Genomic DNA, 23,054 nt, shown 5'->3' with positions numbered 1-23,054 from the left:
CCTGCCTCCCTCCCTGCCTCCCTGCCTCCCTGCCTCCCCCTACCTCCCTTGTCCCTGCTGTAGGCTGAGCATCAGGCTTAAGGAAACAGCTATAATGCACCACACGTGGATTCCCCCTCAGACCCCCGGGCTTCCTGGTATTCATAAAGAGTGAATAAGGAAGTAAACCACATCTCTTGACTTAATACTCTTGTTAAGAAAACATTTTTAAAAAAATTCTAGAAATCATCACAAGCAATGCTATCATTCTGAAAACATAAACACTTATTCACCCAATACATTGCCACTTACAAAAACGGTGTTCAGCCATAGTCTAGCCACAGTGGGGTCCTTCGGAACATAGCCTATTCTCCTCTGGCAGGAAATCTAGCTTGCCATTTATAGCAGGTATCTGCAGAGCAAAGAGCAGGCTCTGGCGGCCATGTTAGAGGAAGAAGCCTCCTAATATATTGGACAATGAGATCGTCAGGTCGATCCCAAGTGGCCTTTGAAGGCATCTGGTTTGCCATGGAATCCCTCGAGTGTGTGTGTTTTAACATGAACTTTCAAAGAGAAGGAAACACAGTGTGCTTTGTGAGCGTACAGCAGAATTCAAACAACGGGCTGATGAGATTGGGTTTCCCTGGATCTCTGGATACTCAGGAGACCCTGCAGAGGTTTCCGGGCTTTTCACTTGGTTTTTAAAGTAGGATTTTACCAAGTTCTCCAGTTGTACCACGTGAGTGTTACCCACTCCCAGCCTATGTGAGCAGCGGAGCATGGCACTGCCGTTATCAACTACATGTAGTTGCATTTAAAACACGTTGTACCCTTAAGATTTCCAAATTAGATATCCTGCTGAATGTCTTCTTGGCCATCGCTGTGGACAATTTGGCTGATGCTGAAAGTCTGAACACTGCTCAGAAAGAGGAAGCTGAAGAAAAAGAAAGGAAAAAAATTGCCAGGTAACCTTGTGTTCAGGAGGCATTTGCCCAGAGATGCTAGGGGTGTCCAGCCGTATGTCCTGATGGATCTGGGGACACAGACATGCTTCCCAGGAGCTGGGGCCCCTTATTGCTGCTTTGCAGTGATTATGGTGACCATGTGACACCATCTAAAGAGAAGGGACTCCTGGATAGGAGCCAAGCCATCCTCTGAGCAGGAATGGAAGTCACACATCCCTGTGCTTAAAGAATCACTGCAGTCAATTTTGGTGTCATAAATTAAGTGATGCATTCAATGCTGATTAGCTCTTGGCCGGGAATTTTAATGAGGTGATCCGTGCAAAGGCTCCGTTGCATGAGATGAACAGGAAGCCCCGAGTTGGGGTTGCGCTCTACTCTTGGCATCATGGTTTCCTGTTGAATCTTGGTCCTTCATCTATCACGGTCCAGTCAGGACCCTGGTTAGCACTTTAAGGCATAACATTGGTTTCTTGTCTTCTTTTCTCTATAGAAAAGAAAGCCTAGAAAACAAAAAGAACAACAAACCAGAAGTCAACCAGATAGCCAACAGTGACAACAAGGTATTTTTTTCCAAAATAACTTCTCTGTGTTTCAAACCGATTCTCTTGCAGTGTCGCCATCACTATACCGCTTATACCATAAGAGTGTCTTAAGTGTGGTATTTTTCTGTGAAATGTAGACCCTACCTTATAGACCCCAGATTCTGACAAAGAGCTGTCTCACTAACAAGTCACCATAAGACGTGGCTATTGGAGCCATGGACTACTTGTTGTGAGTTGCGGTTATGTGGTCGGGCATAACCCATGGCCACAGCTATGTTAGTATCTCCTTAGTGGGTATTTAAATCAGGGTTTTTAGCAGATGACTGTTCCCAGAGATGACTGAAGAAGAGTCCAGGTGGTCTAGGGCTGCACCAGCAGGCTTCATCACACCCGGGACAGCTCTGGATATTTCTGTGATGTGTTTGTTCATTGAATTGATAAATGCTGAGTGACAGTTGCATGGCAAACACTAGACTATCTCCGTGGAGTTCACAGTCTAGCTGAGAGGCAAGAATCTAAATGTGGTTATCACACAGTGTATGTGCCTGCCAAAGAATAGAGCCATGTACAGTGCCCACTGACCATGACCTGAGTGACCTATCTCCTACCTTCTGGATGAAGGAGAATCTCCATTTACTATCTCTGCATGGATGCACATGTATGTGCATGTGAGCATACATACACATGCATGTGTGTAAGAGCCCTCATGCTGCTGACTGGCAGGCTGGTCCTCTGGCTTTAGCCCTCTGAAGTAGATCAAGTCTTCGTCTGTCTCTGTTATCCTAGGTTACAATTGATGATTATCAGGAAGATGCTGAAGATAAGGACCCTTACCCGCCCTGTGATGTGCCAGGTATTATATGAGGCAGAGAGGCCCAGAAGGGCTTTCAGTTTGGTATGAAGGGGAGGGTGTCGCACAGCTGAGGCCACCAAGGCTGAAGGCCTCATGATCTTAAGAGAACAGTTAACTCTACGCTTCCCTAAAGTCACAGGCAGCACAGGTGAATGCAATTCCAGGAAGCAGAGGAGGAAGATGGACAGACAGACATAGCTTCCGCCAGAACAATGGCTATGAGATGTAGAAGCCCAAAGGCAAGCGTGTCTGTGACTCAAAATCCAAGTTTTTCAGCCTAAAACTGAGCAAGGGGGTGTAGGGAAACAGCCAGACGCTGGGGAGTGGCAGTGAGAATGTCTGACTGTGGCCTTGTGCCCCGGAGGGTGCCTCCTTCCACAGGAGCATGTCCCCACCCCCATGCACATGCAGCCCGTATTCTGAATGAAAAGAGAGGCTGTTTTAGTGACAGAAGCAGGAGTCATTGTTAAATTTTAAGCCCCATTTTAATGCGAAGTTGAGAACAATAACTTAAACCCATATGCAATCTTTCACACCTATAAAAACTGTTCCATTTAAAGTAGGTGAAGAGGAAGAGGAGGAGGAAGAGGATGAGCCCGAAGTTCCTGCTGGTCCCCGCCCTCGCAGAATCTCAGAGTTGAACATGAAGGAGAAGATTGCGCCCATCCCAGAAGGAAGCGCCTTCTTCATTCTTAGCAAGACCAACCCGTAAATACCCCCTTCCTAGTCCCTTCACCGCTATCTCTCTCTGGGTGACTCTTAAGCGTGCTGGGGCTGGAGTAAAGAAAAGTAGTTCCCACCCCCCTTCTGATACAGTGCTCCTGAATCGTACAGGGCCCCTGAAGGTCCCCTCCTCCTCCTTACCTGTGCCAATCTTTCAGCCCTGGGGAAGTGTCCTGTTCCTTTCTGGGTACAACAGAGTGCTGGGAGGAGCCTGCTCTAGAATCCCTGCCCTCACAGCCTGCATGGGAACAACTATAGGAGCCTGCCTAGCTCAGTAAGACGTTCTGGGAGGGCCTGTGGCTCTCCTGTTGTGTACACGGGTACACTGGCCACTCTAGGGCCCTTTCTGAACACATGGATCTTGTTTTAAGATGCTGTACGGGTTGAGAATTCTGCAAGCAGGTTCTGCACAACGTCTTCATTTTCAGGTCCCATTTAGGAGCTCTTTTCCCCCCTGTTGAGTTTTATGGTATTGCTCATCATGCTTTATATGCTATGAGCATTTGACTTAGCACTCTGATACTGTGCTTAAAATAGCATTTCTCATAGTAAGATGATAAGGTGCTTACCAGGAACGTGGTAATGACTCACAGACTGCGAGAGGAAGAAGTCTATTTACTAGCTGGTTTCTAGGTTTAAATCATCTGGGATTAAGTGAGCTGCCAGGGGGAGAGGTGGCTCCTGGAAAGGCTTGCTTCTAGAGGAATCGCAGAAGTAGTTCTTGGCCGTCAGGGAGGAACACTGTGTAGTTCACAGGCCCAGAGGAGGCTCAGGTGGGAAGCAAGGCAGGCTGGAGGCCTTGAAACAGTGACAGTTTCATGATCTTTTACAAGATTAATGTGTTGGTGTTCTGTGCAGATGACAGGAGGACACATGTGCCACTGTGCATCTAGGGGCTAGAGGCCACTTTATGGATTTGTTTATTGATTCTGGAATTGTCAGGCTTCATACAAATCTTTACCTGCTGGCTGATCTGACCCACACCGATGATTTTTGTATAGTTCCTCACTGAACATCCTTAAAACAAACAAACAAACAAACAAACAAAACCCAAAAAGGCAGCTGTGAACTGTTACTGATGCCTGCAGTTCATCACATGTTTATGTGTGTGGGAGGAATGGGTCCATTTCTCCAGAAGTCAGGAGCATCCCTGCCCCCAGGCCCAGCTACTGCAGTGCATAAGCCTTTCAGGAAGTGCACAACACAGAGCAGCCACAATGGGAGACCTGCACTGAGGGGCCACCATCATATAAAGTGACTCTTAGTTTTGGAAATGAAGAGTGACTCTTCCAAGGGCAAAGCCCATCCATGTTCTTTAGTCCACGCCACAGCAGCAGCTGACCAAAGAAAACGCTGTAAATCTGAATATTGAGAGGGAGGAGGTTGTAACCCAGCCCCGTGGGACCGCAGTGGAGCAGGAGAGGTTCTGATAGGCCCGAGAGCTGTCGGGAAAGACCTGGATCTGGTTGAAAGGTACAGTGGTCCTTCTTGCTTCCCAGGGTTGCAGGATTCAGTAAGAAGCCCACCATGTGACACAATGAGATCCTCACATATAAGCAAACGGCAAGGCAAGTTTTGCTCTGCCTTCTAAGGACTGCTTGTCACTGTGGATCAGCTATTGACTAAAAAGGTGACCTTTATGGGCCACTGAGACGGCTCAGTGGGTAAAGGTGCTTGCCACCAAGCTTGGCAGCTTAAGTGTGATCCTTTCAGATGGGCCCATGTGAAAGGAGAGAGCTGACTCCCAAAAGTTGTCTTTTTTATACTGGTGGCCTGTGTGCTTACACACACACACACACACACACACACACACACACACACACACAGGAGGGAGAGTGAGAAAGACAAAGAATAAATAAAAGTCATAAAGTGAGCTAAGAATAGGACATTTATAACCAACTTTCCAGACAGCAGGAGACATCACTAAGTCTCACTTATTACAGGTCATATTTGTAAAACAGCTGCCCTGTAGACAAAGATGGGAGTGTGTCCCACTCTTTGTGTTAAAATATCTTTGAGAAGATTAAATTGGACAGCATTTAGTGAAGCACAGAATGATTCACAGAGGAGCAGCCCCAAGAGCAGAAGGCAAGCCATTCTAGGAGCTACGGTGTGGCGAGAGCATCATGGGCAGAACACTGGGATGAGGGGGAAGCAGCTCGTCTGGCCATAACACCACTGGGCCTTACTGGAGTATGGCCTGGTTGGTTGGCAGCCTGTGACTGGCTGAGGCTCAGCTGTTTGTTACCGCAGTGTCTTCCTAAGTTAGGCCTCCAGTTAGTAGCTGGGTTGTAGTTGGTTGTATAGGTAGTTACTCGAGGGACTTCATTTGCCTGGTTTCCTTTCATAAGTCAGGCTTCATGCTGTAGTAGGGAAAAATAGGGGTAGACATGCCTAGATTTGAAATCTACCTCTGCTTCTCAGTAGATTCGTTACCTTAACATTCTTCCGTAGCCATAAACCTCAGATGCCTCTTATTTTTAAATTATTTTTATGTCTGTGAGTGTTCTGCTTGCATCTATGTGTCTGTACTACATGTGTGTAATGCGCACAGAGGCCAGAAGAGGGCGCTGCATCCCCTGGGACTGGAGTTATGGAGGGTTTGTGAGTCCTTGTATGGGTGCTGGGAACTGAGCCCAGGTCCTCTTAAAGAGCAGCCAGTGTTCTTAGCCACTGAGCCATCTCTCCATCCCCACTCCTGGCTCCCATCTTTTGGAGGGACAGTAACCCCATGTGCAAAGACTAGATGGAGTGCTCTCTGTAGCTCTCCCAGCACAAAACTTCTCATACCACAGTCTGCCTGTAGGCTCCGTGGGACAAACTGTGGGCCATATTGTTCACCCTGGGTGGAAAACAAGAGCAACCTAGACGCCGGCCAGCCTCTTCCTGTTCTCTCCTGAAGAAGCCTCACACCTTGGAGGACCCCAGCAGGCTCGGGCCCTTGTCTGCTCCTTGGCCCACGCGGTGCTTTTCCCCACAGGATCCGTGTGGGTTGCCACAAGCTCATTAACCACCACGTCTTCACCAACCTCATCCTGGTCTTCATCATGCTGAGCAGCGCCGCCCTGGCTGCAGAGGACCCCATCCGTAGCCACTCATTCCGCAACACGGTAAGCCTCTGAGAGAGGCGATGGGGGTGGGAGCACCCGGGGGTCAGCCCCAGCCTGCCTGTGTCAGGGACCATCCAGACAGCAGGCCCAAGCGTGGGAGGCTGGGACTAGAGCTTCCTGTGTTCGCTCTATGTGGTGCCAGGGGTTGCTTTCTCTGGACGAAGCGAGGGGAGATGCTTGATTACAAAGAAGCCTCGATAATATTGCTCGTGTCTTCAGGGACTTCTTCATTCCTTCCTTCTTACTATGGGGTTTCCCATTCCTTACTAGAGGGACACTAATAGCTCATTAGAGTCCTAAGGGGAGGAGATAAACTTGAACCCAGCATGAGTAGGTCCAGGAACTCTGACCTTGGCTAGTGAAAGCCCTCTTATGTGAATTTACCTAAAGCCGCGCAGCTACCCCTCGGGTGAGAGACACAGATCAGGGAGAAGACATGAGACCAAGTTGAAAGGGGCAACAGGTGGTGGTTATATTTTTGATTATTCACCCAGCCTCATAGCTTAAGGATACATTTCTCATTCAATTTTCCCTATCAGGCTGCTCAGAGCCTTTAAAAACCAATTCCCCTTCCCCCCAAAAAGGTAAAATTCAAAGGAAGCTATGCTGGAGAAGTCAGTGTATTTGTTGTTATTGTTGGATTTGATTTTGTCTCCTAGTGGAGCTATTTTGAGTATGAAAATGTTGTAAAAGATCACCAATATCTGAGACTATTAATGATACTATGTTATACTTGCCGATAGGAACACTTTGTCCTCTGAAAGTCTCCACCCAGCAGCTGACTCAGATACAGACATCCACAGCAAAACAGGAATAGGGCTTGGCACTGATGTATCTGTGTTAGAAGATACTTGTTTCTAAATTAGTCTTTGCTTCAGGATCTCTTCCCTAACAGTTCATCTAACTCAGCACTGAGGAAAGGCCAAAGACACGTTCAGACAGCCATGGGCCCGTTGGCCATCGCATCTGGATCTTGAAAGGCAGTGTCTGATGCTGCCGAGGTACTGCCCGGGAGAGGCAGCATAAGCACAGGCTACCTCTTACGCCAGCATCTCAGTGCCAGGCTTTGTCTCAGTAACCACGCCTTCACGTTATAGCTCCCCATTCCAGTTCCTGGCAAACCTATTAGTGATGGAAGGATGCTCTCAGGAGACTGCGGAAGGGACATTCCCCAGTGGCTCAGGTAGCATCCCTGTAAAGATAAAGGCAGTGAGCCTGCCTCAGGCCATCCTCACAGACTCAGCTTTGATTCGAGATCCCCAAAGCCATCTTCATTTAGCATTTAAACAGAGTGGACACATACCCCTCTGTCCTTGAGCTCCATCACAAAAATGGAGCACAGGGCAGGAGGGTGTTTAGAGACTAATCATGATGTCACAGGGCAGGGGCTATGCAGGTTAAGTGTGTCATCGTCTCTTTCCCAGTATTCAGTTCCTTTGTTTTCCTTGTCTTTCGAGTGTGTGCTTCTGTTATAACACTACAATGTTTCATTTTAGCAATAGCTGAGTTTCTAGTGACAAGGGGAGTAGAGGCCGCATGAAGAAAGTACTTAAGTCTAAGAACTGGGATTGGCCCCTGGGTACCACGTAAGTGTGGCTGCCAGGTACTTTCAGTGTGGGAAGAGAGGATGAGGGAAAGGTGGGGGCAGGGGGCTGATAGTTGACTAGAAAATACACAGTTAGGCAAAGCTGCTCTAGCATTGCCTAGGAGCGCAGAAATGGGAAGTTTGGGAAAGGGTTACCTCTGAGGAGAGCTCCCCTACGTCCATGGAGGAGAGGTATTGCATGCTCCAGTGGTGACTCCTATAGAGGAGATAACAAAGCCCTCAGACTCTGAACTACACCCACCAGCCTCTTTGCCTGTGATTGGCTTTGTGGCCTGAGCAGATGTCCCTGCCCTAGCATCCTAGGCCAAATGGTCTCTACAGTCCTTCCAACATCGATATCTTCAGTTCTTTCAAAACCACAGATGGGCTGCTAAGACAGGTCAGTAGCAAAGGGCACTTGTCACCATGCCTGGCCACCTGAGATCAATTCCCGGGACTCAGATGGTAGAAGAAAAGAACTAATAGCTAAAAGTTGTCCTCTGATCTTTATACATATACTGTGGCATATGCATGTGTCACAGATGATAGGTAGATAGACAGACAGACAGATGCAATAAAGCCACAGCACACATATCCATGAGATCAGCACCCAGGACAAGCTTGTGTACTGGCAGTTTTGCCTGATATCTTTCCAGTTGAGAGTCATGGGGTCCTCAGCACACTATGAGTAAGCTTGTTGCGGTGGTCGGACTTCTTGTGCCTAGCCCACTTGCCCTGATTCTGAGTCTTAATGGCTCTGAAAAAATCAAGAACCTTGCGTCAGGAGCTCAGAAGATTTTATAGATAATAGGTGACATTTTCAGGAATGCCAATAGAGCGGCCTATACTAAAATTCGGAATGCTACGTCAGTATAGTCTTTGCATGGACCCAGAAAGGCCAGAGTCAGCCTTGAAAGAAAGCAGAGTTTACAGAGCGTGGCAGGAGGAAGTCACAGACTGAGCCATCCCTGCATATGTGGGTGGGTTCAGGAGATCACTTGATGATTACATTTTCCGGGGTCGACAGGAACACGTGAAATTTTCTGACTTCATTTGATGCAATTAGCATTTTTACTTATGCTTTTAAAAGTTAAAAACAGTAGCCATATGGTGCTGGGAATAGATCCCCGGGGCCTTGTGCTTGGTTGGCACCCTCAACTCCATCACTGACATTGTATTTCTTCACCAATATGAGGCACAGCTAGATAGCAGAGCATTTCATTCAAGTTCAAAACTGCCAAATGTGTGTGAGTCTCATTTATCAGGTGCTACAACCCACTGGGAGCCCATGCAGAGGGAAGGTTATTAACACAAGACTTTCAGAAACAAGTCCCTTTGGGTCACAATAGGAGCCTGGGAAGCCAGTCAGCCTAAGTGGGTAAAGGAAGCAAGGCTCCCCAACATTCCTTGGTGGTTGCAAAGACGAGCTTTGGGTGGGCGAGAGGGGCCCTTCTGAGTGTCTCAGCCTTCCCAAGGTTGTCCTGCCTGGAGAAGGGCCTCTGGACAGAAGCTGGCGGTTCTACTCTTGGGCAAGAGTCTGGCACCCTTGTGCTGACTGCTGGGTGTTGTGCCTTGTGCTGACTGCTGTGTGTTGTGCCTTGCAGATACTGGGCTACTTTGACTATGCCTTCACAGCCATCTTTACGGTTGAAATCCTGTTAAAGGTAACGCATTTCTCCTTGACCCTCGTCTATGCAGCCACAGCAGTAATGGTTGCGCTCTTTGCTTCCCTTCCAGATACTAGGTTATGCGGACTACATCTTCACGGGTACTTTTGCTTTTGAGATCATTTTAAAGGTAACAGGCCGGCCAGCTCCTCTGACCTCGGCCCCTCCTGTGCTTGAAGCACAGGAGAGATGCGTGAAGTGCTTTGAGCTTTTTTTTTTTTCTTCTGTGATCAAGCTGAACTTTTTTTTTAAACTATAGGATTTTTTTTTTCACCTGTGGCCATTCCAACGCGTTTTTGCAGTTTTTCTTTAACTCTGAGTGCATGTAGAAGCTATGTTGGCTTCACATTCTAGTTGGAATTGCATTTTGTTCTTTAAAAAAAAAAATCCTCTGAAATTGGTTCACTAATAATGGATATAACACTCTGTGTGAATGTCCTTCTCCCCTTCCTGACATCAGAGTGAGAAGAAAAGCACCTGTGAGGTGGCAGGAGCCACTGTCCCCTTGCTCCTGGGACTACATGGTGGCTTCTGTGTCCTTGAATAGTAACTCACTACTCTCTTGCAATGGGTCTTGCAAGCTAAGCTGGGTCTACTTGTGTGGAGATGTTCTGTGTCTCTTTCAATGGGACGGGCTTACATTTGCACAGAGCAAAGGTGTTCCTGAATGAACTGCCCGTGCATGGCCTACCAGGTGGTGTCACTGTGTGTGTTGTGTCCCGACGGTGAGCACCCCAAGGGGGAGTTCCTTCCTGAGACACAGCAGAGGTCTAGGAGCCTCCAGAAGCTAAGCCTTCAGATACTGTTGTTACAGCCAACTCCTCATGAGGAGAAGCTGGGAAATGAAGTGACTACAGTTGCCTTTAAAGTATTTTGAGGCTTTTATGTGTGCATCTAAAACAAGTACTTTATGTTGGGCAACTAGAGACTGGGCTTCTCACAAAAGCTTCCACTTACAAAACCTCAATTAAGGAAGACAGGGAGTTGCCCTGTTGTGGCACTGATGTTGATAATGCGTTCAAAACCACCCTTTCCAAATATGTTCAAATCTTATAAAAGTTAGGGTTTTCTTGCCTAACCATAGGCCAGTGGGTTTGGTTTTCATTTCCTCTACACTGGGGCTGAGCAGAGCAGTGGCCAAGGCTTATGGCCCCGTGGTAAAAAAAAAAAAAAAAAAAAAAAAAAAAAAAAAAAAAAAAAAAAAAAAAAAACAGCACAAAATTCGCCAAGTCCCTACTCCAGGTTCTTGGTTTTGCCATTTGCTGACTCTCCTTTAAGCTGAATTAGAGAACATGTTCCATAGAGCCATTAACCTGGTTGATTGAGTTTCTGCTTTTCTTTCTGCCTTTTTGAACTGTTACTCACTCTGGGCTTTGGCAAATAAAAGCCTGGGCTATTTACCACTGTATTTTTTTTTTTAATGGTTTTTCAAGACAGGGTTTCTCTGTATAGCTCTGGCTGTCCTGGAACTCACTTTGTAGACCAGGCTGGCCTCGAACTCAGAAATCCGCCTGCCTCTGCCTCCCGAGTGCTGGGATTAAAGGTGTGCGCCACCACGCCCAGCCCACTGTATTTTTCCCATCAGAGAACTTCCTTGTTGAGCTCTTCCTATCATCAGTAGAAACCTCACTATGTGTGTTGTTGCTAAACAAGGTGTTCAGTGGGACTAAGACTAGCTTGGCCGTGACGTCACCCAACAGCCCGCTTGCTATAGCCAATGCTTAGAGAGTAACCAGAGCTGGGAGTGTGAAAGCCATTTAAGGCTGGAAAGTATATCAGGAGTTCTAGCTCCCACTGAGAAGGTTCAATGAAACTCTGCTCTGTGGCCTTAGAGCCGTCAGACCAGCACTGTATAGGTAAGCTTGGGTGTGAAGCAGTGAAGGCCTTCCCACAAGCATAGTCAGGAGCAGTCCCTCCCTACACTGGCATTTTGGACGTGCCAGAGTTCTGTTCCTATTTGAATAAACGCTGAATTGGTCTCTTTACAAATGTGCCTACACTTGGCTACCTCTTTCCATCTCTGCTGAAAGAAGTTACACAGTCACTCAGCCCTGCTGGTGTGCATCTGTCTTCCTTGTGTGCAGCCATTAATGAGGTCATACTTCTGCCAAGAGTTTGGGAAGAGCCCAGGTTTTTGCTCGGTTGGTTTTGAACCCTGGAGGGGAGGAGAGAGAATAAACGCCACGCGATTCTGTTTACAGATGACAACTTTTGGAGCCTTCTTGCACAAAGGGGCTTTCTGCAGGAACTACTTCAATTTGCTGGACATGCTGGTTGTTGGGGTGTCGCTGGTGTCCTTTGGGATTCAGTAAGTATTTATGTGTCCGTAGAATGAGTTTACATAGGGAACTTAGACCTAATTTGCTCAGACTGGGCACCGTCTGCCGATTACAGCCAGAACAGCTTAATTTGCCCTGTACCAGAAAGAGCTGGGGCCGTTTGTATTTTCCTATTTCTGTTTTCTTTTTCTTTTTTCTTTTTCTTTTTTTCCTTATGCCTACTGCTAGATTGAGTTTATGATTCTCTTCAGAACTAGCTTTCAATGGCTGATGAAAGAAAGACAGTTTGACTAGCAGAGGACAAATAGGGTTCTTCTCAGGCCTGGTCGAAGACTTCGAGCATCCTTTCTCAGGGTGGCAGTTTTCCTTCACTTCAGGCAAAGCTTGGCCTTGGTGAGACCACCAAGGTCTCTTGGGATCCCTTCCTCTCCCTGTGTTTGCAGGATAGACAGCTGCGGTGACCTTGGGGACACTTAAGTCTCTGGTAAAGCTGAACACTGCCTTTTCTCCCTGTGCAATACTCGGGGCAGTCACCCAAGTTTGTGTCTTCTGTGGCCTCATTTCACTTTTTGCTGGCCTGTGAGCTTCTGTGCTTCTGAGCTGTCCCATGTGTGCACACGTGTACACAGCCCCTTAGCTCTAGGAACCTGAAGAGAACTGTAAGCCAGGCACTGGGAAACCACAGAACTAGGCCACTCTGTGGGAAGAAAGACAGTTTATTTGGGAATCAAACTCCTAGGCTGTATCTGAGGTCAGGGGGTCAGGACGAGGGGAAGAGAACAGCAGGCTGCAGGAAAAGCCTTGTCAGCTTTGTGGGGACAGGTAGTGATAGGAGGGTGGGTGCGGGCGAGGACAGCCTGAGAGTTAGCAAGGGGCTTTGTCTGTTGTAGGCTGGTCAGGGAAGTCAGCAGCTCCATGCCCATTGTCTGTTGACCATGGGGACAGATAAAGGAAGTAGCAGCTTTTCCTGACTGACTAAAGCCCGCTCCTGAGGAGTGCCAAGTTTAGGGTTTTGTTTATCTGATGCCAGTCCTTCTGTTTACCCAGTCAGAGTCCAGCCTGCTGTTTAGGACATTGTCCCTCTGGCCGATGCCTGGGAACCTAAGCTCTGAGCTCATTTCCTGGTAGAAACTCCAGACTAGTCTCTTCACGGCTCTGAGCTGTCCACACTCTTTCTGGCTTCTCTTCTTTACACACTCCCCCATCCCCAAGGCCTGTGCTTCAGCCACACCCGGACATCTGGGGTGCTGAGGTGCAGCTGCCTCAGTATGCACTGCTGCTGCCCCCCTCTGTCAGCTAACTCTCTGTTCCCTTGGGACTCACTTGGCACCACCTCCCTGAGAGGCCTTCTCAGCTGCCCCTGTGGTCACGCCGTATCTTCCCCACCTTGGAGGAGCATACTGCAATTCCCCACCCCCACCCCCAGGTGTGCGTGCTCACCCCTCCTACCGGATGTAGCTACTTGAAGGCCAGAAGAGCTCTGGTACCAAAGCACGGGTCCCCAGACTTAAACACGGAAATCTAGAAGTCAGGAACCTAGTGTTTACATGAACATAACAAAGTTTGAAAATTTTGCCAAAAAGGCAACTGTAGGCCTGAAATAGGGGCTCTGTCAGGTCCCACAGGAGGCAGGAGGCCCGCTTTATGGCATAAAGGAGTAGAGAGACTCCACACGGTTGTGAAGTGTCTTTAAGAGATGATCACATTAAGCAACTGCTCTCCGGGCTCCTAACCAGCTGTAACTCAGCCGCTTGCTTGCTTTGTCCCTCCTTAGGTCCAGCGCCATCTCCGTTGTGAAGATTCTGAGGGTTTTGAGGGTCTTGCGGCCTCTCAGAGCAATCAACAGAGCAAAGGGACTTAAGGTATTGACCCTCTCTGTTGAGTGGGGCTGTCTTGGGTTGGGGATGGCTGCAGTTACTAACTGTTCTTGTCTGGAGGTGAACTGAGGCCTGCTGGGTTTCAGAGTGGAACAATTCCACCAAAAGAAAAACCAAAAAGGCTGCCTCTGCCACATACCATCATTCTAAGGATGAAAGACAAAAGACTCAGTAGGTAAGAACACTTGCTGAGCCTTAGCACGAGCATGAGCTGAGTCAGCTCCCAGAGCCTGTGTAAAAAGCCATGCGTGTTCTCACACACTGGAAAACCCAGCACTATGTGTGAGGTGCCCAAGACAGGAAGGTGCTTCCTGGTGGCTGTTCTTGCTCTGGGTTCCTTGAGAGTGCCCATCTTTAGAGTCTAAAGTCAAGGCTGATATAGCAGGACATGCAATATCCTCTTCTGCTCTCCTCAAAGAACAGGTGTGTTTGTGGGAGCATGTACCCACATAACATGTACTGCTACACACACACACACACACACACATACATACAAACACACACACACCAGAAATTACTTTTTTGTTAATTAGAGATACTAGTTATTATAATTACAGTAATTATTGGGTACTTCTTTCTCAATAATTTTTCTTGTGTGTTTAAGTTGTAAATGTTCGCATGTGGAGTACATACCAGACTAAAAGGTTTACACTTCTGTAAAGTCTTTCTGGGATGGGGAGCCTCTGAGCCTATGAGCAAGAGGGGTTTCTTTCAACTAAACCAACTTCTTCAGAGGAAGCCCAAGAAAGGTGTTTTGGGGGCCAGTAGGATGGCTCAGCAGGTTAAGGCGCTTGCCACTAAGCCTCACGACCTGAGTCCAGTCCATGGACCTCGTGTGGAAGAGGGCAGCAGCTTCTGGATGTCCTCTGGCTCCACACTCACCCGTGCACAGTGCACACATGCAATGGATAGGTGCAATACAAGATTAATAAAAACGTGCAAATTGACCACAATGAGGTTAGAACAGTTAGAAATTCAGCTCAAAGTGCACCTTAACGTAGAGGCCCTGGCCTGGTGTTAACTCACCTAATGGCTAAAACCAGGGAAGAGAATAGCAGCCCCCCATCCTCTGTGTGTGTTCCTTCCCCAGCACGTGGTCCAGTGTGTCTTTGTGGCCATCCGAACCATTGGCAACATCATGATCGTCACGACCCTGCTCCAGTTCATGTTTGCATGCATTGGGGTCCAGCTGTTCAAGGTAGGTGTGTGTCTTGCCCAGGGCGGGAGTTGGGTTCCATAAGGAGAGCCTGCATTGACGTTCTGTCTGCTTTGTATCTAGGGGAAGTTCTACCGTTGCACAGATGAAGCCAAAAGTAACCCTGAGGAGTGCAGGTGGGTTTCCCAAGAGCAGCCTAGGGAATTGGATCCAGTCAGCTTAGCATTTCAGAGGTTTCTGTCAAGGCCTGTCCCCTGAGCTCAGGCCTGGAAGGATGGCGCTTGGTCTTCTGTTGTTTGTTTATATTTTCAAGTCTAGGCAAAACTCAAGTAAAGTAAAATCATGTTGATTCAGTGTGGTCAGTCATTGTTTAGTCAGGGCCTCTCTCAAGGTTTGAAACATTTTTATCATCCCAAAAGAATGTAGGTGCCTCTAACTCCTTAGTATGGAGCCTGTCTGCTGGAGGAAGGAGCCCTGAAATACGTGACCGAGGGCCACCAACCAGTATCTGAGGAATGTGAACAGTACTCTCCCAAGTCAAACTTACAGCTCCACTCCCAGGGCTCAGGAATGGGCTACCCTCTTCTGGAAGACTTGGCCGTCTTTGCTCCCTGGTCCTATTTTGATTCTGACCCACATTTTGGCACATTTCTCTTCACAACCGCCAACAAAGAAGAAACAGCAAGAAATGTTCACATCTCATAATTCAAGATGCTCAGTCAACATGGAGTTTTCCCAGTCCATGCATACATTACTCAGAGCTTACGGCCACAGAAACGCTATGTCCTTGGCCTTTAGAGTTACATCCTGCAGGGGTCCAGCTGCCTGCCCCGTATGCTTTGGTTTGGGCTTCCTTGAATAAATGACGTGGCTGTGGGGGTGTCAGGTCCCGTTTGTCTATGACTACATACAGCTTCAAAGATGCTATCGGCCCCGGGCAGGGGGATGCAGAGCACTGCACAAGTTGATTAGTGCAGCCACAGTGTGGCTATGCAGGGCCTTCCCTCTAGCTGCCTGTTGTTAGGAAATGACAGTAATGGGCTTTATCCCTGGGCTCCATCCACAAGTACAGTTCTGTAAGAAATGGTGTGTGACAGCAGTTACAGAATTGTTTTGGAAGGAAAATTGGTAATATCAAAGGTAGATAAAGGAAGAGATTTGTTGAAACTATATTGTGGACAAGCAGATACCCCAGCTTGCTTCTCAAGAGTTTATGGAATTCTCCATGGCCAAAGTATTGATTCTTCCACATGTGTTCCCAGCCTGTCTTATGTGAGAAACAAGTTACCATTTGGTCAGAGCTAATTGCCAACAGGTCCACACTGTTTGTCTAGCTGTTCCTGCCCCAGAGAGTCCACTTTGCACTAGACAGTACTAGGGAGTTACTTGAGCTATAGAGCAGATTAAATGTGGGAAGAGCAGGGGAGAAACTCCGCCTGGCCTGTGCTCAGGTGCATGGCCTGGCTGAAACTACATGTAATGTTCTAGCGTGGGACTAATACTGTCATGCGTGAAGCCAGGATGACTCTAATGCCTTTCCTCTACAGGGGACTTTTCATTCTTTATAAGGACGGCGATGTTGACAGTCCTGTGGTCCGTGAGAGGATCTGGCAAAATAGTGATTTCAATTTTGACAATGTCCTTTCGGCTATGATGGCGCTGTTCACAGTCTCAACTTTTGAGGGCTGGCCCGCGTGAGTATAAAGAATGTTCTATCTCCCACGAGGTCCGTATCTGCTCCTTAGCGACTCCATGCTGTCTTCCTTCCTTGAGTAGGTTCGACTTTTGCTCTTCACAGCTAATGAGCTTGCCTGTGACTAACACTGGGTAAATTGTCATCATTTCTTGCCCACCATGGCTCCTCCATCTGAACAGGCAGGTGTTAAACATCTGCGCCTTCCTTCTGGCTCTCAGACGGGAGGTACCTGGGCAGCATCTCTGGGTGTGGTTAAGGAGGTCCTAAGAGACATTTGTTGTATAAACTTCTGTTGGTAGCTGCACTTCTGATGCTCTTAAAGAGGATTTGACAGCATCCAAACTGCCATTCACTCTTCCACTCATTTTGATACAGAATGAGCATTCATGTGTGTGCCAGCCATGGGCAGTTGCCACTTTTCTTTCATGGAGGTGCTTATACATTCATTCATAAATTATGCCTTTGTTGTAAACCCCATGCAACATGCTGTGCTAGACAATGTGGAAGATATAGAATGTTTGAGACACTGTGCTTGCTCTGAGCCCAGAGCCCAGAGCTAGTAGAAATGTCTCATAGACATACCTAGTACAGAAGAGAATCTGAATGTGTGGCTGGGATCTGGGTGAGTATGGATCCCAGAACATAAAAAAGAAAGAAAAGAAAGGGCAAGGGGGAACCTCGGGTATCCTTCTACCTTTCTTCATGTGCTCCATGCCCAGAGGAGCTTCAGGAGGGGAGTGCCCAGGCTGGTTCTTGCTGGCTGCCAGGGTTCTAGGAGTGGCTGTGACAGAAGTTCTCTGGATCCTTGAGTAGCACTTGCTCACTAGGAAACTGATCTTGGAAGAAGGAGGTGTGCTGTAAGAGCCCCACCCTGACAAGACACTTTGGTAACATCAGGTTTGGGGTGCTGTGCTTCAGTTAGCCACTGAGGCAGCTGACAGGATGTGAACCAGCCTGGGGCTCGGAGCTACAGGGCCAGAGCCCAGCCCTGGACTCTGCTGCTGAGGATTGTTGACCTTGTGACCTTGGCACTCAGATGCCTTTCTGACCTTCGATAAAAAGGGAGTGGTGGTGATATCTGCCCTGCTAGAGAGAAGTAAAGATGAAAGGAGAGGATGTGAATGCCTTTTCACCATGGGCTGGGGTCCTGGACTGCATTAGAGTGGGCTAGTCTAAGTTGGGGTGTTTTATGGTGGTGCCCTTCTCCAGAGTTCTGCTGTATGTTGGAACTTTCTGTTTGGGTGCAGGGTATCTGTCAGTTCACACACAATTTTCAGTTCCTTCAGTATGTCAATGTGATTCACTTTATCTCTTATCTCTTCGTGGGAGGTTGCATTGCTGACTGTTTGTGAAGTTCTTTTGATTTCTCAGGTCTCCAGATATCCTTTGAATGATTCTATCTGGGTAACCTCTCATCTACATACCAGCTATCTGTGCCTGAGGCCTAAGGCCTCAGTGACCCAGCTGTGTTCAAAGGCCTTCATGTCCCTCCCCCAACACACACAGCGACTGGGCAGATGAATTCTGGGAGCATCAGGCAGCGCAGTGGGCTGAGCTACTTGGACTGTGGGGTTGTTGGGCTCTTACTTAGTTTTCCTGTCCCCCAGGTTGCTATACAAAGCTATTGATTCAAACGGTGAGAATGTTGGTCCTGTCTACAACTACCGTGTGGAGATCTCCATCTTCTTCATCATCTACATCATCATCGTTGCCTTCTTCATGATGAACATCTTTGTGGGCTTCGTCATCGTCACCTTCCAGGAACAGGGAGAAAAAGAGTATAAGAACTGTGAGCTGGACAAAAATCAGGTTAAAGTCATACACTGTTTGTGCTTCTGTCCCTCATGCAAGAGCAGAGCACCTCCTCCCTCGGTGGCTTTCTCTACCCAGAGGAGAGGGCTCAGGCCCTGTTCAGAGCACACTGTCAGCCATGTTGAGTCTCTGTAGAGTTGGTCACCAGACACAGACTAGACTATGACTGGGGAAACCAATCCCCATGCTTGTGATGAGTAATTAGAGAAGGCTGAGGGCATAACCCATGGTCGTGGCTGACTGGTGATGGTTTAGACTCCTGCGTGGTAGGTAATGTGGTCCAGAGCAAGAGTTCACTCATGTAAGCTTCCACAGTCCCCTATGGAGAGGCTCTTCAGCATATACTCGCTATAAACTTTCTTCATCTTTGTGTTCTTCATGTAGCGAGCTGCTCGTTCGCATTTGTGCTTCCAAAGCACAACTGTAGGGAGGAAGCAGAATCCCAGTCCCCTACCTACTCAACGCACTGGAATCTATTTCCTCCAGCAGGGAAAGAAAATATTCCCAGAGATTGCCAGATGTCTTTTAGGGACCACAGTTGCCTTCAACTGAAATAGGCTGTCACTTGATAGGAAGAGTCAGAAACTTTGAATACGGCACTAAAGTTGTTGGCTTCATTTACCCTTCTTGTCTTAGCTGATCTGGTAGAAGTAGGAGCCTTGGCTCTGACTATGATAAAGCCAGGAACCTGGGAGCCTGTTCTCTGGCCCTGCTCTGCCTGTACCTGCTCTGTGACGTTAGGTGCAGCTCTGCTCCTAGGGTCTTGTCCCCTTAGCTTGTTTAGAGATAATTTATGACGGAATGAAGGAGGTGCCCCTAGACATTCTTTTGAACCTTTAGCATATGAGATTGGAAGTCTCTTCTGAGAGTCCCCCCTGTCTTCTGTAAGGGGCATCTCTGCTTTTATGGTAACTAGATGATCGAGGATGGTCTGGGAGTGCAGGCTTATTATAGAGGTGGCCATGGCCTTAGGAGGTATCTCTGCCCAAGTGGTACCTGGGAATGTGAAGATGGGTGAGTTGACATGGTTTGTGGAAGAACTTTTCCTATGTCAGTGTGTCCTTGTATATCCTATCAGTGATAATCTGGGGGAAATCTGGCTTATCTCTTTGCCTACCCAAGTGAGGGTATAGCCAAGTGAACTATGCAGGGGTGGTGGTGTCTTTGAGAACCCCAAGTCCCAAATAGCCTTGAATCTGGTGTCTCTGGAGTCAGAGTGACAGAGTCACAAACACAGAAAACTTGTCTGAAGCCTGCTGTGTCTAGAGCACAGATGTGGGGGAGCAGAGCAGGAATACGCCTTGAGATCAACTGGAGGCTCCCTCTGGGCCGGCTCCAGACTAGTGTCCATCCCTGAGTGAGTAGAAGGACAGTGTTCTGTTTAGAGCCAACCTCAGTTCGACCTACCCTTCATGACTAACCATTCTCTGGAGATGCTCAATTGAGTGCGGTAAGCTCCCATTCCCGTAAGCCTGGACAGGCGTCTTCTGTGGATCTGCTAGAGTATCCAGAGAGCCTCCAACCTCAGGAAGGAAACTCAGCCTCAATGGCTCTTGAAGATTTCATGCCTGCCACTAGGTGGCTTCCTCTTGTGGACAACCTAGTATCACCACCTGCTGCCAGAGAGGAAAGGTCCTAACAAGGCTTGCTTAGGTCCTCCTGACACCCACCCCTAAGAGACCCTGCAGAGCCTCAGCAAAATATGCCTGAGTTGTGTCTACAGATCCCTGCCAGTACAGTGGCTGCTCCACTTACTTCTGAAGTCACCGTGAGGCAAATGCAAGATCCTCCCCGAGACCCCATGGGGCTTCTTCACTGCTGCTCATGGTCCCTTCCTGGAAGGCCAGAGTGAGCTCTTCTTGGAAGATGCCACTATGTGCTCCTTCCCTGGAGGCTCTCAAAACCCCTCGGGTTTTTTTTTTTTATCATCCTTTTTTACCTTTGCAGCGTCAGTGTGTTGAATATGCCTTGAAAGCACGCCCCTTAAGGAGATACATCCCCAAAAACCCATACCAGTACAAGTTCTGGTACGTGGTGAACTCCTCACCGTTCGAATACATGATGTTTGTCCTCATCATGCTCAACACACTCTGCCTGGCCATGCAGGTAAGAACAGAGATCATGGCGGGAGCCAGGTCTAGGTGTGCCCCACGTCCCCTCTACCCCAGAGCCCGACAGCAGCATGCTGAACCTCCTAGGAGAAGGAGTCTGACTCTCTGATAATCCTGGACCAGTGTGTCCAGAGGTCTGCTCTGCCTGACTGTTGTCACAGCAGACACATAAGGTCACGTTTCTCTGCCTGGGCAGATGGCTGTGGGTGTTGCTCCCATGGAACCTGGGTGTGGTATTCAGTATGGATCATGGGACCCAAGAGCAACTGAGTACCAAAGCAGACCTCAGCTTCTGCCCTGGCTCTATCCTTACCAGCTGGTGGTCATGAGAGCCTTATTTCACACCACACTGTCTTTATGAGTAACATGGGAGATCTGCCACTTCTACCTCAGAGCAAAGGATTCCGCTGAATTCTTCAAGTCTGGCACTTTGAAATTATTTTTAGATATTTTAATTTAATTTTACATGTGTGAGTGTTTGCTGCCATGTATGTATGGGCACCATGTGTGAGCCTGGTGCCCACAGAAGTCAGAAGAGGGCTTTGAATCTTCTGGAACTGGAGTTATGGGTAACGGTGAGCCATCGTGTGGGTGCCGGGAACTGAACCCAGGTTCTTGCTCCTAGCCTTCGAGCTGTCTCTCTAGCCCTAAAGTCTGACACTTTGGTCTGAACCTGCCCCAGTGGCACTAAATGTTGAAAAGGAAAACCGAAATTACATTCCTGACTTTAGGGGCTCCTGGTGTGGTAGTGCATGATTTCCTAGTTTTTTGCAATATTGCCCTGAATTACAGCAACTTCTTGCTGATCCTGACCAAGTCAGATTGCAGAGCGGTGATGACAGTGAACCTTTAAGAAGTTATTGTCTGATAGATATGACACTAGGTCAGGAAGCCAGGACCAAGGTCTACAACCAGGTTCTGCCCGGGCTTGAAGAACTTAAGCAACTCAAACCCTCAGCTTCTGTAGAAGCCAGGCCCATAGTCAAGCAACATTTTCAGACACTGTTTTACACTTGATAATGAAAAGGTCTGTGTGCTGATCTAGGGGAGAGTGTGAAGCCCAGTAATACTCCCTTTAATGAGACATAAACCTAAAAAGTATAGGATTTACCACTAATCGAACTCTGCCTTTACCCATAGTATCTGCAGTGTGTTAGACAAGGACCTGAGAGATATTCCCAACAGAGAAAGGGTGGCTTCCCCTTACCCTGAACTGAAAGGATGGGCATTTATTTCCTCCATCATCGGAACATCCTCATTGTGTCACGAACCACCACCACCCCCAACCTCCCCACGTTTAGGGGAAGTTTACTGTATGACCTTTGCAGTGTACTGGCTTGAATGTTGGCAGAAGATGCTGTACAAGAGGGTGGGAAATGACCCCGGGGTGCAGATGTCAGGGGATCTCCCATTGCACAGATGAGATCGTGAGGTTTTGACATCACTACCTCTGCCTTCATCCACAGCACTATGAGCAGTCCAAGATGTTCAATGATGCTATGGACATTCTGAACATGGTCTTCACAGGGGTCTTCACTGTTGAGATGGTTTTGAAAGTCATTGCTTTCAAGCCCAAGGTAAGTTGCTGGCCCTGCTTTACAAAAAGAAGGGCCTACTTCCTTTCAGCCTCATGTTACTGAATTATGCTAACTCTTCTGCTAGCTAAGTAGGCTACCATCTGAGAACATCAAGATCTGATTAGGACGTCTGTATACATGTGGGAAAATAAACGCGCAAAAACCAAAACCCTTATGAAAACAGTTCTGAGAAAAAGAGAGAAGAGAATTAAGAATCTGTAAGCTGATGATCATTGTAAAACCTGGTTTTCTGTGTCTAGAATGGTATGTCATGCTGTCTCAGGAAAGCGTAGCTCATTATCTGAGCACTGAGGGGTTGTCTGATAATCATCAGAAACAATTGACCCTGATTTCACTCTGAGATCTCTAGCAGGAAGACAGCTTCTATTTGTTGCTGTCTGCGGCATCCTTTTTACCACGTATGGAAAGTTCTAGTACCTCTTACTCATCCACCATTTTTTTTTAATTTGTTGGATTTAGAAAAGTTTCCCTTGCTTGTAAGAAAATGAGGCATGACCTATGCTACACTATGTTGAAGGAATGAGCGAACTGCATCTTCTTTGGGAAGGAGTCAGTTCTGTCCCACAAAGCCTGAAGGCTGTGATGTAACAAACCACATAGCTTGGCATCAAAGAGCATAATTGTGAGACATCTGCAATAAGATCCTGCTGGTTTAAGTGAGTTACTTCACTGCCCTTTTAGTTTCCTCCTCTGTTCTATGAGGATATCCATAGTCCAGGTGTAGGGGCTGTTATATACAGTATTGAAAGGGTGCCTGCTATGTAGTGCTGTACTGGAGACCATTGCTGCCACAGTTACACCGTCACCACCATCTTCAAGCAATGGTATGCCTTCAGTCTAAAGCCCTAGACTGAGGAGCTAAGCTGAGCTGACTAGTGGGGTCTCCTTCCTAGCATAGACCATGACTCTCAGAAAGAGAGAATGACAGAGCCTGGTCCTAGGTGTTTTCAATCTGTGTGGAGGTAGCCAACAAACACGGCTTCAGAAATGGTTGGTTTCACGTACGCTCTAGTTATACAGAATTTGAACTCCATCCTGTGCCTTTCTTTAATTTGAAGTAATTCTTAGGCAATCTTTAATCGGATCTTTGTGGACCGAAAA

At 47.7% G+C, this 23,054-nt stretch overlaps 1 protein-coding gene across 6 annotated transcripts in view; it reads left to right on the top strand.

Moving 5' to 3' along the window:
* The window catches only part of Cacna1d (calcium voltage-gated channel subunit alpha1 D), a 458,457-nt gene that overhangs the window by 382,083 nt on the left and 53,320 nt on the right, over positions 1-23,054 (top strand). For all 6 annotated transcript variants that reach the window (XM_021182191.2, XM_021182190.2, XM_021182193.2 and 3 more), the window contains 14 exons: positions 830-944; positions 1,435-1,504; positions 2,273-2,339; positions 2,900-3,047; positions 6,043-6,172; positions 9,362-9,421; positions 11,626-11,732; positions 13,478-13,565; positions 14,671-14,778; positions 14,860-14,912; positions 16,284-16,430; positions 18,040-18,241; positions 20,192-20,350; positions 21,822-21,932. In XM_021182191.2, coding sequence (XP_021037850.1) covers positions 830-944; positions 1,435-1,504; positions 2,273-2,339; positions 2,900-3,047; positions 6,043-6,172; positions 9,362-9,421; positions 11,626-11,732; positions 13,478-13,565; positions 14,671-14,778; positions 14,860-14,912; positions 16,284-16,430; positions 18,040-18,241; positions 20,192-20,350; positions 21,822-21,932 — 1,565 coding nt within the window. The remainder of the gene's footprint in view (positions 1-829; positions 945-1,434; positions 1,505-2,272; positions 2,340-2,899; positions 3,048-6,042; positions 6,173-9,361; positions 9,422-11,625; positions 11,733-13,477; positions 13,566-14,670; positions 14,779-14,859; positions 14,913-16,283; positions 16,431-18,039; positions 18,242-20,191; positions 20,351-21,821; positions 21,933-23,054) is intronic.

The sequence above is a fragment of the Mus caroli genome, chromosome 14, assembly GCF_900094665.2.
Source record: "Mus caroli chromosome 14, CAROLI_EIJ_v1.1, whole genome shotgun sequence".
NCBI classification, from domain to species: Eukaryota; Metazoa; Chordata; class Mammalia; order Rodentia; family Muridae; genus Mus; species Mus caroli.
This window is presented reverse-complemented; position numbering and strand designations above follow the sequence as displayed.